General features: G+C 44.6%; 2 protein-coding genes across 3 annotated transcripts in view; both read right to left on the bottom strand.

Annotated features, from left to right (window-relative positions):
• The window catches only part of PIGQ (phosphatidylinositol glycan anchor biosynthesis class Q), a 33065-nt gene extending 22737 nt beyond the window's left edge, over positions 1-10328 (bottom strand). Inside the window, exons 1-2 of one of the 2 annotated variants that reach the window (XM_083473679.1) lie at positions 10233-10328; positions 3162-3862 (exon numbers count right to left, since the gene is read on the bottom strand). In XM_083473679.1, coding sequence (XP_083329805.1) covers positions 3162-3835 — 674 coding nt within the window. In that variant the 5' untranslated portion in view covers positions 3836-3862; positions 10233-10328. Of the gene's footprint in view, positions 1-3161; positions 3863-9582; positions 9691-10232 lie in introns of those variants that run through there. The other variant, XM_083473678.1, reaches the window with a different exon arrangement.
• Positions 10329-11268: 940 nt separating this feature from the next.
• Positions 11269-16143, bottom strand: NHLRC4 (NHL repeat containing 4). Its single transcript, XM_083473845.1, has 2 exons — positions 14508-16143; positions 11269-13349 (listed from the first exon to the last, which is right to left on the bottom strand). The coding sequence occupies exon 2, from the start codon at positions 13338-13340 to the stop codon at positions 12240-12242; it is 1101 nt and encodes a 366-aa protein (XP_083329971.1). The 5' UTR covers positions 13341-13349; positions 14508-16143; the 3' UTR covers positions 11269-12239.
• Positions 16144-16392: the final 249 nt, after the last annotated feature.

Here is a 16392-nt window from a genome sequence, read left to right on the forward strand (position 1 = left end):
CACTGTATGTTTATTTAGCCAGCCAACGTATCACAAAATAGTGTGCAAGCATTTCAGTTCTCCCGAACTCTTATCTATCTTCATTATAACTAGCCTGAAGGAGGGTTCTGGAAAACTTTTTTTTTTTAAAGTATACTATTTTGTTATATTTTATTGACTTAATAAAGGTATTGCCCCAACATAGATTTTGCAATTTGGTGGGAAATTGATAGAGAACCACATTTGCAGTTTAGGGGTGGAAGGCTACTCCCTCGTCCTTCTCTCTGACACTATAAAATAATGAATGCCCATCAATCTGTTCTTTGAATTTTATCCAATGTCAGTCATACCCAGAGTATGCCACACGGTGGTGCTAAAGAGCAGGATATAGTTCAATGTAGTATGGGGGGGGGGCTCCTGTGAGATAGATTTCTATACTTATATTGGCATCCATTTATAGTGTGGTTTCATTTAATTTTCCAAGCAAAAGCTGAAATTTTCTGCTTCAATTGAAAAGCTGCATTACAAGCATCATATAGGAATGGTGTCTATACTATTTATGGCACACCCTGTTTCAGTGGCTATACTGTCTTAAACTGTTTTTAATTTTTAATTGTTGTGATCCACCCTGGGACATGCTAATGAAGGGCAGGTCATGAAATAAATAAATAATAGGCCAGCAAAGTTATGTGTGCAGTCCAATATCCTCTTGTGTGACTTGCAGCCTGCTCTCCAACTTCTTGCATAGGGAAGGGTCTTCCCATTCACCCAAATAAGGTAGACAGGAGGGCCCCCAGAGAGTAAGCAGGGATCCAAGTGGTCCCAGCCAGTGGCGTAGCGTGGGTTGTCAGCACCCGGGGCAAGGCAAGTAATTTGCGCCCCCTAACCTGTGGATTTTAGCTGCGAGTGCAAGCGCGCCCCCCCCCCCGATGTTGCGGCCGGACCCCCCTGCACCCCCCACGCTACGCCACTGGTCCCAGCCAATTACAGACCACTTGATTCCCTGCAGCTCCATGATCTGACCTTCAGCTAATGCTCCACTGAGCTGCTAGAAACTGGTCACATCCAGAACTGCTGTAACTGCTTTAGCTCTACCCAGTGCTTTTTTAAAAAAAAATGTTTAGGTGTACTCTCATTTTGACTCAAGAAAATCACCATTTTATAGTTCAAATCGGGGAAAATAAATACAGTAAATGGACAAAAGTAAAAAGATTCACAAAATGTTTAGGGGTATGCATATTCCTGCGTAGCCCCAGAAAAAAAGCACTGGCTCTACCTATTACCTCTGGTAGCAGAGATTCATCTGCATGCACAAGAGTTTGACACAAAACCTCCATTCCTGCCCCAGTGTTCCCCCCAGGCATTTGAAGACATGCTGAAAGCTACAAGTTTTACACATCAGGCAGAAAGTATGAAAAAGCTGGCTGTAATATTTCATGACAGTATTAGTCGGTTGGAAACCTGTTGAGGAGTTCTACTCTCTGTAGCCCGAGGCAACACTTGCTGCAATGGTTTGCTCATGAATGCTTTAGGTAACTAGTATCCAAATGGAATTAATCAAAGCTGCCCTTTGCCAGCTTGGAAACAATACTTCAATCCCCCGGTTTTGGCAGCACAACCTGATCTCACTTGAAGGCCTGCTGAGCTTTACAGGGGAGAGCTTTTAAACTTCACATCCATTCAGAATTACACTTGGCCATCCTCCAGAGGCCTTCCCATTGGAAACAGGGGAAGAATCCAACATCAATGACATTTCAACAGGGCTGGGGATTGGGGCAGCCATCTTCCGGCCATCTTCCCCCCTCCTTAGCCTCTGTGTTGCCCCTTGTTGAACTCAGCAAGAGACAAATGTAGAACTAGTTAGCTCTGCCTATCACTGACCATGGCTTCACCTCCTGTTGGCCTCCCTGCCTTCCGATCTTCCAGGTCTAACAGGCACCAGCTGCCACCGGAGTCTACATTTTACACAACAACCACTTTCACAGCAGGGACATCTACAGAAAACATGTCAAATGTGATCCATGTTCAGAAGCCAGGGAGCTCCAGCCCAATCAAGACTATCTGGGGCATGTACACTGGTGTTAAGGACACACTTCTTTCATTGATAGCTCTGACATGTGGCATGAAACGCAGGTGTTGTTGCCAGCGAATCAGTAAACACGAAACAGTGTTTCACAGCAGTTTCACAGTGCTACTGGATCCAGCTCTGTCATTGCAGGCTCAGGTAGCCTCAGTGGCTAGAAATGCCATTTACCAGCTGCGACTGGTTTGACAGCTATGGCCATCCCTGGACCAGGAGAGCCTGGCCACAGTTGTTCATGTACTAGTTACTTCAAGATTACTGCAATGTGCTCCATGTGTGGTTTCCCTTGCACTTGATCCAGAAGCTGCAGTTAGTGCAGAATGCTGCGGCACGATTGCTGATGGGAGTGAGGCCTTGTCAGCATATGACACCTGTGCTCAGAGGTCTGCTCTGCTGGGTGATCTGCTACCGGGACGAGTTCAAGGTGTTACTATTAGCATATATAGCCCTTAGCAACTTGGCACCAGTTTACCTACGAGATTGCCTTACCCCATATGTGCCCACTTGACTGCTTCAAGTGGCAGAATTGGCACTTTGCGCTGAAATAAATGTATTGTTGAAAGAAATAACTAAACGTTGTAGATTAGTTTTGGTTTTTAACCCATTGTAAAGCAATTTCACCACTATACATTCCTAAACCCTAAACAACTTTACTGCTATACATTTGTAATTCCTAAACAACTTGGGCCCAAAGTACCTTAAGGATAGCCTGTTTCCTTATGCTCCACCTTGATCACTGAGGCCTTCTGATGGGACACTTTTTGTGGTCCCACATGTCCCTGGGCTTTGGATGGTACTTACCAGGGGCAGAGCCTTTAGTGTGAGTGGCATGTATTGATCTGTACATGTAAATTAAGATGGATGCATTGATGTTTATTGTATTGTTAATGTGAACTGATGCCCCCCATTTTTTTTCCTTAATAAATTTGTGCGCATATGACTTTTCTGACAATATTAAGTCTGCACTAGGAAACTGACCAGAAAAACATATTTTTGCATATCAAAATATTACACAGACATTTTAAAAAACCCAACTTTCTGATTTAAGCGATGCATAAACTGTGTTTGATTTTGTTCCTATTCATCCCACATAACATACCTGCTTTTGCAGACTCCACACACAAGTGAAAGTAGGAAAGTTATCAGCATACATGCAGGAACAGAGGCCTGTTTCAGCAGCTCCACAATAATACTGGCTTCTACTCCTTCTGACTGCCAGTGGGTGAGCTTGACAGGCCCCTCGTCATACCTGTCCTTCATGAATAGTAACTTGCTCTTTGCAACCGTGTCAAACACGGCAACTAATTTGGAAGCCTCCACTGTCTTCTGATCAGAAGAAACAACCTGGTCCTGTGCGGGGTGAAGCTGCGACAGCATCACTTTACGCTGGTCATAATAAACCAAGATATTTTCATCTTCCTCATTGCCATTAGAGTCTTTCCAAGAGGCGGAACAGCTCCAAAACTTGCTTCCTTTCTCCTTGCTGAGTTGGATCCAGGGGTCATGTGAAAAAATGGTGCCAAGGTCTTCAAGGAACCTGTCCAAACTCTCTTCCTTTGCTTGCTTGGTTTTAGTCCATGAGCCCAGCACAGACAGCTTGACTTGCGTTGCATGTTGCATTTCGGAGAGATACTGCTTTACCTGACCAGGAATGAAAGGGAAGTGGATCACAGCCAGGATAACAGCGGAGTTCTGTTCTGGGATCCATCTTCCAACCAGAAGGCCACTTTCAGCTGCCGAGCAGCAAATGGGGAAGAATATCTTAAGCACCATGATCTGGAAGCTTGGAAATCAGAAAGCCTGGAAATAAAAGCAGACATGCAAATAATGCTTAATACTTACGGATCGAAGCACAAGGGGCAAACCAAGAGAGTGGTAATGTTAACTAAAGTTAAGAAACAGTGCTAGTGTCATTTGAAGATGGCAGAAGAATGGCAGGTATCTGGCCAGGTTTTGTAAAAACCAAAAGGTTTAAAAACAACTCTAAAAATGTAGTCAAAGCAACCAAATGAAACTCTATAGCCAGCATAGGAATTTCCCCCCAGACATTTATGCTAACCATCCTAAGAACTGCCACAGTGTATCAGATTAATCATCCAAATTTGAAATCCAGTTGTGAGTTATACTTCAAAATAAGAAGTGTGTTTTACATATAGGAAAACATTTCATTTGATATGTACAGTGGTACCTCGGGTTACAAACACCTCGGGTTACAGACTCCGCTAACCCTGAAGTAGTCCCTCGGGTTAAGAACTTTGCCCCAGGATAAGAAAAGAAATCGTGCGGCAGCAGCGGGAGGCCCCATTAGCTATAGTGGTACCTCAAGTTAAGAACAGTTTCTGGTTAAGTACGGACCTCCGGAACAAAGTTTGTAACCAGAGGTACCACTGTATTTATATTCTCATGTACCGGTACATCCTCAGATTGAGAACAATGAGGATCTACTCTAAGCCCCATTCCTGATGCACTGTGCTCATCATAACACAGTGCTAGAGCATCTACCTTGCATGCAGAAGGTCCCAGATTCAATCCTTGGTGTCTCCAAGTAGGGCTGGGAACGCCCATGCTGTAACTCCAGAGAGCTGCTGCTGGTCAGAGTAAACAACACTCAGCTTGGTCGCCCAATGATCTGGCTTGGTGTAAGGCACTTTCCTATGCATCAATGCTCATGTCATTAAACTTCATTAGGTCAGTACTGGCAAACCTATTGACAACTTGTGGCTAAGGTTGTCAGCATTTTCTTGGGCAGGGTTGCTATGCCTTTAGCAGCTGCGCAACACAAAAACTTAGCCAGTAAAGCTGTTTTCACCGCTTACATCCATGCCAGGAAAATGTTTCACCTGCTAACTTTCTGCATTATAAGGCACAGCTATTAATTGTGCCTTGTATATAGGTTTTGCCACTCACCCTTCGCCTGTGCTTTGAACAGCAGCTTGATGCATACGCATTTAAAATGTGAAGGTTTTCCTACCACTTAGTTTCATGCTGCTAATTGGTTCAATTCGACCTTAAAGGCACAAGAACCAGGCCAGTAACAAAGGGAATGAGTCCACGTATATCCTGTGTGAGACTCTATATAAAGTAGTGCAGACTCCTCAGATGAAAGCCACTAAGGCAGGCATATATTGCATTATTTAGTTTTTTTAAATCACTCTGAAATCTAAGGTGACATCAACGTCTCAGTTTTTATACACAGAAATGAAAAATTGACCCTGGAACTAACTGACACTGTCGCTTTAAATAACTCAGCAGTATCAAACAGAAACACCATTAGCAGCAAAGGCGGGGGCAAGCCCAGAGTTAACAACATCCGGAAAACATTGTCCTTCTCTGTCCTTCAGCAAAGCAAAAAACTCCAACCACCCCTCAGGCAGTATGCTCTGTGATGGGTCCAGTGATTGGAAAGGAAACCTTACTGTCTGTTTATGGAATATATACTGAAAGGGAGAGATACAGAAAATAGATGTCCCTGCTAAAACTTTCCAATTGATCTATGGTAATATCTGTGATTCTGACATTTTGCTCTGGAAAAGAAATGCAATTTGTTTGCATTCCGAATGCTTCTATTCACCCTGGCTGATCTACTCAGAGGCACCACCACCGCTACCAGCCTGTCAAGTGATGATGCAGGAGGCAATGTCTGTTCATGGATGAATTCCCAACCCCTTGAGGCAGAAAAGGGATGTCTGCTTGGTACATGTCCCGTTACTTGTAATGTGGAGAGGACCACTGTTACTGGTACTAAGGGCCAATTCCTCTCCAGTCCTTTCACTTATATAAGGGTTGAGGAACCACTAAAGGATGTGTGCAGCCAGGAAGATCTTGGGTGCACAGCTGCAGGCAGAGAGCGCACCTTGTAACAAGAATAAACAACAAAATGCATAGTGTTGCAATTCCCCTCCAGTGGACTGTAAAAGAAGCATTCAATGGCCTCTGAAATACTTGTGTGCGTGTGTTCACGCACATACTTTGGCTGGGGGGACAAGCTGGAGCTTCCAAGAAAGCAGGATCTTTGCCGGGGGGGGGGGGGGACTACACATAATATCGGCAAACAAAAGTTTGGTAGATCACAGGGGCAGAGAGGGTATTTGTAGAAAATAAAAGGCAGGCAGAAAGGCAGGCTTAACCTTTTCCATACCACTAGGTCTTCACTATAAAAGCCCTTTCTCTGCCCATATTTTTCCATCAGAAAAGGATCCAGAAAATGGGGGGAGGGGGCTTAGGATTAAAAGCTGTTGGTCTTGGAGAATTTGTGTGTGGGGAGGAGGGAATCAGTGGGTGAGGGAATGGTAAGGATTTGTCACCTGTCCTACAAATGTTCCAACTTGGGACACTTCAAAACTCTTCCTTCTCAGGCAGCCTGGCCTTCAATAGTGAATATGTGGATAGAGCTAGCTGTCAACTGGCCCAATCCATACTTTGAAAGCTCTCCACAAGAAGGAGAGGTGCTTTTTACATGTGTGTTGACCCTGATTGTCCCCCTCGCCACCATTGATCAGTGCCCCACAATACAAAAAAGAACCCCATGAGTAGAAGGGCAAGTTTTGTTGGGCCTTTATCAGGACAGGTAAAGGTCTGCCCCTGACCATTAGGTCCAGTCGTGGCCGACTCTGGGGTTGCGGCGCTCATCTCGCTTTATTGGCCAAGGGAGCCGGCGTACAGCTTCTGGGTCATGTGGCCAGCATGACTAATCCACTTCTGGCGAACCAGAGCAGCGCACAGAAACACTGTTTACCTTCCTGCCAGAGTGGTACCTATTTATCTACTTGCACTTTGACGTGCTTTTGAACTGCTAGGTTGGCAGGAGCAGGGACCGAGCAACGGGAGCTCTCCCCGTTGCGGGGATTCAAACCGCCGACCTTCTGATCAGCAAGTCCTAGGCTCTGTGGTTTAACCCACAGCGCCACCCGTGCTCATCAGGATAGAATTTCATAATTCTGAGGAAGCCCAGCCAGATGGGCAGGGTATAAATAAATCATCATCATCATCATCATCACCCTACAGGCAAAGTAATTCTAATCATTAGGGGAAGGGCTCAGGGGTAGAACACTTGCTTTGCAGGCAGAAGATCCTGGTTCAACCCTTGGCAGGTAGGGTTGAGAATATCCCCGAGAGAGCAAAATGGACCACTGGAACTAACTGACACTGTCACTTTAAATAACTCAGCAGTATCAAACAGAAACAGAGGCCATCCAAATGCAGCATTACCCCATCATGAACACTTTAGAGTGTTCAAGGCACTTCATATACATTATCTTGTAATTATTACAGCAACCCTGTAATGTAAGTCAATATCACTATATCCTTTTGCCAATGGGTTGCTTGGACTGAAAGACAGAATGGTTCACATAAGGCTTTTTGGTGAGTTTGTGGCAGAGATTTGTAGCTCACATAAGCACTGATACAAAATTCAAATAAGAGAGGGTTACAGTTCACAAGTTTTGCAAAGGTACGCAGCTGTCTGAGATGATGTGGAGGTCTGTACTTAACCTGAAACTGTTCTTAACCTGAAGCACCACTTAAGCTAATGGGGCCTCCTGCTGCTGCCATGCTGCCAGAGCACGATTTCTGTTCTCATCCTGAAGCAAAGTACTTAACCTGAGGTAATATTTCTGGGTTAGCGGAGTCTGTAACCTGAAGTGTATGTAACCTGAAGCGTATGTAACCTGAGGTACCACTGTAATATGACATTGGGCCCAAGTGCTTTTCTGTCACATGAAATCCAGACTACATAAAAAACTCCCTGACATTGATATACACTGACTTAAAGGCAGAAAACAGGTATCTTCCTTTCTCTTACTCTAGCAGTCTAAACATAGCAGGGTCAGGTAATGCCACAATCACGTTGGTAAAATCAGAATCTGGCACTTATAGGTTCAAGCTGCTGGAGTATAAGGGAAGATAAAATCAGAAGCATGATGCAGAGCAGGAAAAACCCCTGTTGTGTTTCTCTAGAAAAGAACACCAGATCTTAATGAACTGCCAGTACCTAGAAAGAAGGAAGGGATCCCAAAGTTGCAAAAAGGTTTAAGGGAGGTAAATGTGTTTCCAAGGCTCTGTTTTACATTTGAGTTTTGTTCAGTGTTATTTGGTTGTATGTGTACTTGTTTCAGAAAACAATAAAAGAGCCTGATGGATCAGGCCAAAAGCCCATCTAGCCCAGCATCCTGTTCTCACAGTGGCCAACCAGATGCTTATAGGAAGCCCAAAAGCAGGACGTGAAGGCAGCAGCACTCTTCCCATTTGTGATTGCCAGAAACTGGCTTTCATGGGCATATTGCTTCTGACAGAGGAGGTATAACATTATCAGCAAGGCTAGTTGCCATTGATATAGCCCTCTCCTCCATGAATTTGTCTAACTTTCTTTTAAAGCATCTCAGGTTGGTGACCATAACTAATTCTTGTCAGAGCAAATTCTGTAGTTTATGCACTGTGATGTGAAGTTCTTTCTTTTTTCTGTCCTGAATGTTATGAGAGAGAGCACAATATTCATTCCATCAATTTTCTCTACACCACGCAGAATTTTATACATCTCTATCATGTCTCCCCTAACTTACCTTTTCTCTACACTAAAAAACCCAAAATATAATTTTAGAAATAAAAAAGGCTGAAGTAGTCCCAATATAGGTGATAGCATATGCACCTTGATTTGCAATTAAGTAGGGATTTTCAGCATACAGAGTTTGTATGGTGTAATCTTGCCTTTCTCCCAAGAGATAACCTAAGGTGGCATGTACAGGGTTTTCAGGCAGTATCCCGCTCAGACACCAATCAATACCAGCATTACATAGCCTCAGAAAGGCTAAGCATTTTATGCCTCAAACCAGATGCTAGAGCCAGTATGGATGGGATATAGGGAACTATGAGTATTATTAAACAGACAGACTCAGGTTCCAATAATCTCTCAGCCACAAAGCTCACTGGGTGACCTTGAGCCAGTCACTCACTCTCTCCACCTGGCCTGCCTCACAAGAGGATAAGGGGAAGAAAGGGAATGATACCACTCTGAACCTTGTGGGAGAAGTGCACAATAAACGTGTAATTAATAAATAAATAAACCTATGTGCCTTTCTCCAGCCTGGAGGATCCCCCCCCCCCGCCTTCCACTACTACTCCACTATACAGAAGCCCCGATTCTCAGTCACCTCGGGTTTGGGAAACGCAGCAATATGCACAAGTATAACTCAGCTAGCCTCGCACAATCCACACAAGCCTTAGTAGCCCAATTACGGTGACCAACTAGCCAGGAGGGGGAAACCTGCCTGCCCCGGCTCTTATGCCTTTAACAGCGGCTTATTCTGCAGGAATGAGCAGGTGAAATTTTGAGGGAGGCATGGCGATAACATACTAGCACCCGCTAATGGCCGCAGAGCAACTCAGTCACTGGGTCAGTTCAACAGCTGGCAACCCTGGTCCCAATTCCATCCCACCATGCCGCGCCGCGGTTCCCCCTCCCCCTTTTTGCATCCTTTTCTCTCCCAAGCCGTCAGAACTCCCCGCCGCTCGCCGACGACACTTACTTCCTCCCGCCACTCCTTCTAGCAGGCATAAAAGAAAAGAAAGAGCCCGCTCCTCTTGACATTCAAGCCACTTCCGGGTGCTACAGGCCGGTTGCTAGGAAACGCAGTCCGTTCCTAAAGGCGCTCCGTAAAGTCCTTGCCTAATTGCATTCCGGACGGACCCCCCGATCTCCTGAAGTGGCGTTCTGTTTGATTGAGTACATTGTTTTAAAAAGGGCAGCAGATTCCTGAGGTTTCCGTTAAGAAATTCTACCAACTCATTTTAAAACAATTTCTTTCGTCCCATTTAGCGGCCTGGGGTTTTTTTTGCCAACTCTTTTTTCCCCCTACGAACATTTTCAGTATCCCCAGCTGTTGAGGAGGGAAATCTTTTCTAAGGCTCTCTAAGACTGACAGTTTTTTAAAAGAAATACGAGATGTACCTTTGATTTATTTATATTTACTAATTAATCTGAAGAATTTACAAGCCACGCGCTTTCAGAGCTGCTTACAATAAAATAGCAGAACAATTAAAGAAATCTACTTAAAAGATATCAGGTGATGCCAAAATGCAAGCAGATTCTGTACTAAGGCAGTACACCTCAAGCTAGGAGAGGAAAAACAAGGTATTTTATATCTGACATGTATTTGGCCTGTGATGTCATACTGACCTGATCAAGCCTAAAGAATCCCAGAAGGTAGAACAGGTTTCTAAACAGCAGAATACTCTTTGCCGCTCCCAAGAGGAGTAGTTGTTGTTTAGTCGTTTAGTCGTGTCCGACTCTTCATGACCCCATGGACCAGAGCATGCCAGGCTCCCAAGAGTAACTATCAGTAATTTCCTCTACAAAACTGGGGAAGGCATGCAAAATTCAGCCGTTGTATACCACACCCCTGGGTGGAACCCATTCTTTCCCTCCAATTCAATGTCTGCATCTCCCTTCTTTTTGATAAGCTTCGCCTCTTCTATTAATTCTGAGAACTGTAGCTTGTGCCTTCACACTTCTGTTGGAAGCTGATAGCACTAGAAATTTGTTCTGTGCCTTCCTGTATGTCTTATTTGCAACCATCCATAATAAGCAACTTCACCCATGTGAGTGAGGGATGTGGGTGTTTATCACATTCATTGTATTGCTTTTGTTACCTGTTTTTGAAAACAAATTCCAACCAGGTCATTAGTCCAAAGGCTGAGCCTTTCCTGTCCAGTGGCCAACCATATGCCTGTGGAAAGCTCATAAGCAGGACTCAAGGGCCATGTAGCTCTTCTGCTGGGTTCTCCCAGCAACTGGCAGTCAGCAACTGGATACACTAAATTAAGGAGAAAAGTCTGGATTTTAGGTTAGTGCATTAGGAATAATAGGGTGGTCATGTGTGCAACTTTAGAGCCCTCTATTTGCAGGCATTCTCTATTGAAATAAAGGAAGATGTTAATAAGCAAAATGCTGACAAAGCAACACATGCATGGATCATTTAAATATTTTCTGCCCTTATTTCCCTATTGCTTCATTGTAATTGCATTTATCAACGTATCCCTTTACAATCCTCGCAAATGAAGTTAGTCACAATTTAAAATATGAAATGTAGACAGCATATATTTTTGCTCTGAAAGTAAACCCCAAATTGCCTCCCAGTTAATATGGTGCAATATGTGGCATCCATTTCTAAACGTTATGAATAAAAACAAAATAAATAAGACAAGAAACAGTGGGGAGTCTTTGACCTCTTTTATTACTTTGACCTTCTAAATATCCTGCTATAGTCTGTGATCAGATAATTTTATTATAATTTACTCTAGTTTTTAACATTACCAGTGACAAATATAATTCAGGTAATCTTACTTTTCATGAAAACATACATAAGAGAAAACTTTCTCTTTAATAATAATGGCATGTCTGTGGCTCCTAAAAGGCTCTGGCTCTTTAGAAGAACCAGGTTTCTTCCTCAAGGGCTATCCTGGGCCAGCCCTACCATTGGGCAGGGTGTGACAGTCACTGTTAAATGCCAGGGGCAATGGCTGGTGTTGGAGGACAGAACTATATGGGCTTCACGGCCTTCTCTGTAGCCCCTAAGCTAGCTTCAGATGTGGTAGTACAGCCTTCACCAACCAAGTGCCCTCCATCTGCTTTGGACTACAACTCCCATGCCAGTTAGGGCTAGCCACAAAGGTTATGTTCTACCTCTGCTGTCAGTGGCAGTATGCCTCTGAATACCACTTGTTGGGAATTGCAGGTGGGTGATTTAAAATCATTTTAAAACAAATTGCAGTCAAGAGAATAGCACGGGCACTGAAACTATATATATCACGTGTCAAAGGCCAGGAAGAAGACCAGTATGCCTTTGGCATACTGAAAGTGCCAGTCGCATCTCTGTGGGGAAGAAATTCCACAATGTAGGGGCTGCCACAGAGAATGCCCTCTCCAGGCCACCTTGAACTTCTGAGGGTACTGGAACTACCAAAAGGGCCCCCTCTGTCAGTCATAACATCCAAGATATGGATATGGGTCAGATATTGGGATCTAAGCTGTTTAGCTTGAGTCCACCATGTGACAAAGGTGTAGTTTGCTGCAGCAAGTCCTTTTGAGTGCTAGAAAAACTTGGATAACTGACTGTACTGTCAGATGAGGTAGTGTGGCAGAGGTCAAAGCAGAAGATGCCTGGAGGTGAATGATGGAATAATCCTACTCTGCTCTCCCTCTAGGAGTTAGGTTTGGACTGTCACTGGATATACAAAGATTGTCAGAGCTGTAATGGGGTCTCACACGGTACTTGAAGACTTTGACATAGTTATCTCCACTATCAGCAACTAACAGCAACCCCTGGGTGGAACAAGCTATTCCCATTGGTCTCTGCAGACCTTTAGAAACCAGGCAGATGGGAGACCCACTCCTGGGAAACAAGTGGACTTTCTGGTGCTGTTCATCAGCCACAATGATGTTGCCTTCTCTATCAGTGCAGACCCCAGAGGGATTGCCAAAGCAGTGGCCATATTTGCTGGTGATGGAAGAGACCAGTTTGTGGTTGCTACTGAAGAGCTTGACATCACCACATTCTTCACTCACCACAAACCCTCCTTCTGGGGCCAAGCACACGTAGCGTGGCCCACACAGGTTGGAGACAGAGTGGGTGCTTTGCACCTTGAAAGCACGGTCAAGGGCAAAGCTATGAACTTTTCCTTCCGTGTAGTCTGCCACCAGAATCTTTCCAGATGTATCCACTCCAATTCCCCTGGGGGAACAAAACTTCCCAATTCTTAGCCATTCTCCCTTGGAGAACTTGGAGTGGTTGTTGAAGATGCGGACAGTCCCATTGACCAGGTCTGTAATTGCCACCATCCCTGCCCTGGTCACGGTCACGTCCTCTGGCAAAAAAGTCTCATTCTTCTTCCATTCCACACATGGTATAGACTGAAATGTTTGGCCTGAGCGGTTGAGGAAGTGGACCCTTGGTGCATTTTCACTAGTCATGTAGATAAGCCCATCAAGCGAGCAGTGAATTCCACACACACCTCCATAATGGTTGCCGTTGGGGTTTGGGATCTGCTGCACCAGTTCATCTTGCCGGTAGTAAAGGGAGTTTTTGATATTGTCCAGGTCATGGCAGATGACCTTGGCTTTCTCGGCCAGCTGGTGCACTTGGTGTTCTGTCACCAGGCCTGTACCAGGGTGGCTGTTCAGGAGAGGGCTGGCTTTCTGAAATGTGGCATCTGATTTAACTTGGAGGGCATAAACAGTCCTCAGAAGTTTCTCCTTCCGTTGTGTGTCTTCCAAGGTATAATCCATCCTTTCCCCCTTTCAAAAAGACAAACCACAGGCAGTTTTCAAAAATATAATGCAGTTTTGTATGTTGCTATTATGAATATATGCATTTTTATGCACACAGTACCCTAGTGCTTGGCTGGGGAACAGTATTGCAAAATGTGAAGAAGTGCAAATCTCAAAGGATGGTGCCGTTTCAGTCTGTGTATTGTTTAAGTGTGGTTTAAGCAGCCTCACCTTTAAATGTGAACTGAATCATATTTCTCCCCCATGCCCCTACCCTTTGCATACTTTTAACCCTGCCACTCCCCCAAACTGCAAAAAAGTCCAGGATTCTTTTTATTTTTGTATACACTATATGCTCATTATTTCCCTCAAATAATTCTGGACACAGTAGTTGGTTAAGGGTTTGCTGGGAATTGCAACTCTGCAAGGGGCAAACTACAGTGCCCAAAATTATTTGAGGGAAAGAATGGGCTTTGAATGGATTTTAAAGGCATAGTGTGTACACAATCCTAAATTTCCAGTATGTGATTAAATCCCTCCCACAGAATAATGATAGACTGGAGGTGACATAAGAAACCCTTTTGGATCTACTGTAAATCACCATCCATCTTCCAGTGGATCCAACTCTATCTAATACCACCTTTTGAGCTAAGATCAAGCTTTTGGGTGGCGCTGTGGGTTAAACCACAGAGCCTAGGGCTTGCCAATCAGAAGGTTGGCGGTTCAAATCCCCACAATGGGGTGAGCTCTCGTTGTTTGGTCCCTGTTCCTGCCAACCTAGCAGTTTGAAAGCACGAAGTGCAAGTAAATAAATAGGTACTGCTCCGGCGGGAAGGTAAACGGTGCTTCCGTGCGCTGCTCTGGTTCGCCAGAAGCAGCTTAATCATGCTGGCCACAAGACCCAGAAGCTGTACACCGGCTCTCTCGGCCAATAAAACGAGATGAGTGCCACAACCCCAGAGTCGTCCATGACTGGACCTAATGGTCAGGGGTCCCTTTACCTTTACCTTACTACTACTCTGGGGAAAACAGTTTTGAGCAATCCTGGGGTGATGGACTTGCTGAGCAGTGCAGGGTATTATCTGTCACCCAGGTGCCTAGACCATTAGCCCAAACTGCCGGACTACAGACTCAAATAGTAAATAGTCTTAGCTGAAGTAGGGAAGAAAGTTTAGGACTACTTACCTGTGATCAAAGTTGCCCAGGCTGTTCTCTTTCCCCCCTGGTTTGCAAACTGCTCTATAGAGAGACCTAGAGTATTCTCCTGTTTCCCTTCAAATATACCACTGAGATAAGTTTCCCAGGGCTCTGTTGTTAGTGACAGGAATTTGCTGCCCAATGCTTGTGTCAATAGGATTGTTTTGCCAGGGTAAACACAAAGGCGCTCAAGTTAAAATAGACAAGAGCCCAGGGGCGGCCCATCCTGTTTTGCCACCTAAGGTAAAACGGGAAGGTGCTGCCGCTGCCCTGCAACCAAAGCCTTACTTATCACGGTTGTGGGGCTGTGGCTTCTGACTTCTGGTAAGATATTGCAAGAGGTCCAGGAACCCAGAAGCCACCCACTGTGACCCAACGTGTATTTTGCACAAGCAAGAGCTGCAAATGCATCTCCTTCCCTCTCAGTTCAGCATCCCCCAAGTTGCTGGGTCTTCACGTTTTGAGTTGGGCCTATTTCTTTAACAGTGGTGAAATGAATTAAATAACTGAAGTTGACAAGTAAATAGGCCTGTCTCAGCTGGACAGTGGGAAGGCTGTGGGAGGCTTAAAAAAAAAAAGCATCTCCCACGGCAACGGACTCTGACCTTTTGTTGTTGCTTTAAACGCTGAGATAAACAAACATACCAACTAGGCCTCTGGCGCCCATTCACCTTTCTGAGGCTGAAGGCCTGTCAAGGCATGTTTGAAAGCCACCCCCAAGCCTCTAGCGACACCTCGGCCATGGGTTTGTTCGTGCTTAGGCTCTCCTTGCCTCCAGTGGGAAGCACAAAATGGTCCCCTGTCACCTCCATTTCTTATCTACCGCCTGTAAGGCAGGGTGTGTGCGAATCCATTTATTAATTATATTTTTGTGCCAGCTTCACACTCACAACAACAGCCTTGCGAGGTTGCTTAGGCTGAGAGAGAAATAATGATTGCCATCCGATCAACCAGTGAGCTTTGTTGTTGCTGTGTTGGAGCTTTGAACCCTAGTCTATATTGCATTTGAGAGCATAGGGAGACACAGCCATTGGGGCTAGTAGCCACTGATAGCCTTATTCTCCATGAATTTTCCTAATCTGCATTTAAAGCCATCCAAGATGGGAGCCCTCACTACACTACCAATAAGGCTGTTGAAATAATTGCTGAGATAACATACAAGGAAGCACTTGAAATTATGTAAAGCAGGAGTGGCTAACCTTTGGCCTCCCAGATGTTGCTGGGCTACAACTCCTATTGGCCCTGACCACTGGCCAAAAACATCTGGAGGGCCACAGTTTGCACACTTCTGCTGTACCTGCTACATTACATTGGCTTTCTCTGATAAAGCTGATCTGTACACGGTCCCCATGAGCAGAAGTAGTGTCTTGGGCATAGCTGTCAATGTTTTTCTTTTTTTAAGGGAAATTCCCTTATTCTGAATAGGATTCCTTGCAAGAAAAGGGAAAAGTTGACAGCTATGGTCTTGGGGTATAGGCTGAGGACTGTGAACAGGTAGAGAAGCTGAGGCATGGAGAATGAAGGAGGTGTATGGAAAAGCTGCTGTGGTGCCTTCAGGGCAGGGCAGTACAGGGCTGAAATTCAGGGTCCCTTTCAGGCAAGTGAGCAAGAGGGCACCCAGATGCTTGCCACATTTTAAAGCAATACTCATTTGCATTTAAATGTGGAATATGAATTATCCCAGTAGGTATTGGATTTTAATTGATTGCACTGTTGATGTTTTAAACTGTTTATATAAATGTGTTTTAAAAATAAACACAATTGTTTTAACTGTTTTTATATATGCCATTTATAGATGTTTTTATTATATTGCAAATCATTTTGGGATGCCTCTGGGCAAAGCATAAAACAACAACAACGCCCTCCTCCACAT

The sequence above is a fragment of the Podarcis liolepis genome, assembly GCF_965112155.1.
Source record: "Podarcis liolepis genome assembly, chromosome: 14".
NCBI lineage: Eukaryota > Metazoa > Chordata > Lepidosauria > Squamata > Lacertidae > Podarcis > Podarcis liolepis.

What these genes read in the sequence shown, in the direction of transcription:
- NHLRC4 (XM_083473845.1), bottom strand. Translation starts at nt 13,340, where the DNA reads ATGGATTATACCTTGGAAGACACACAACGGAAGGAGAAACTTCTGAGG.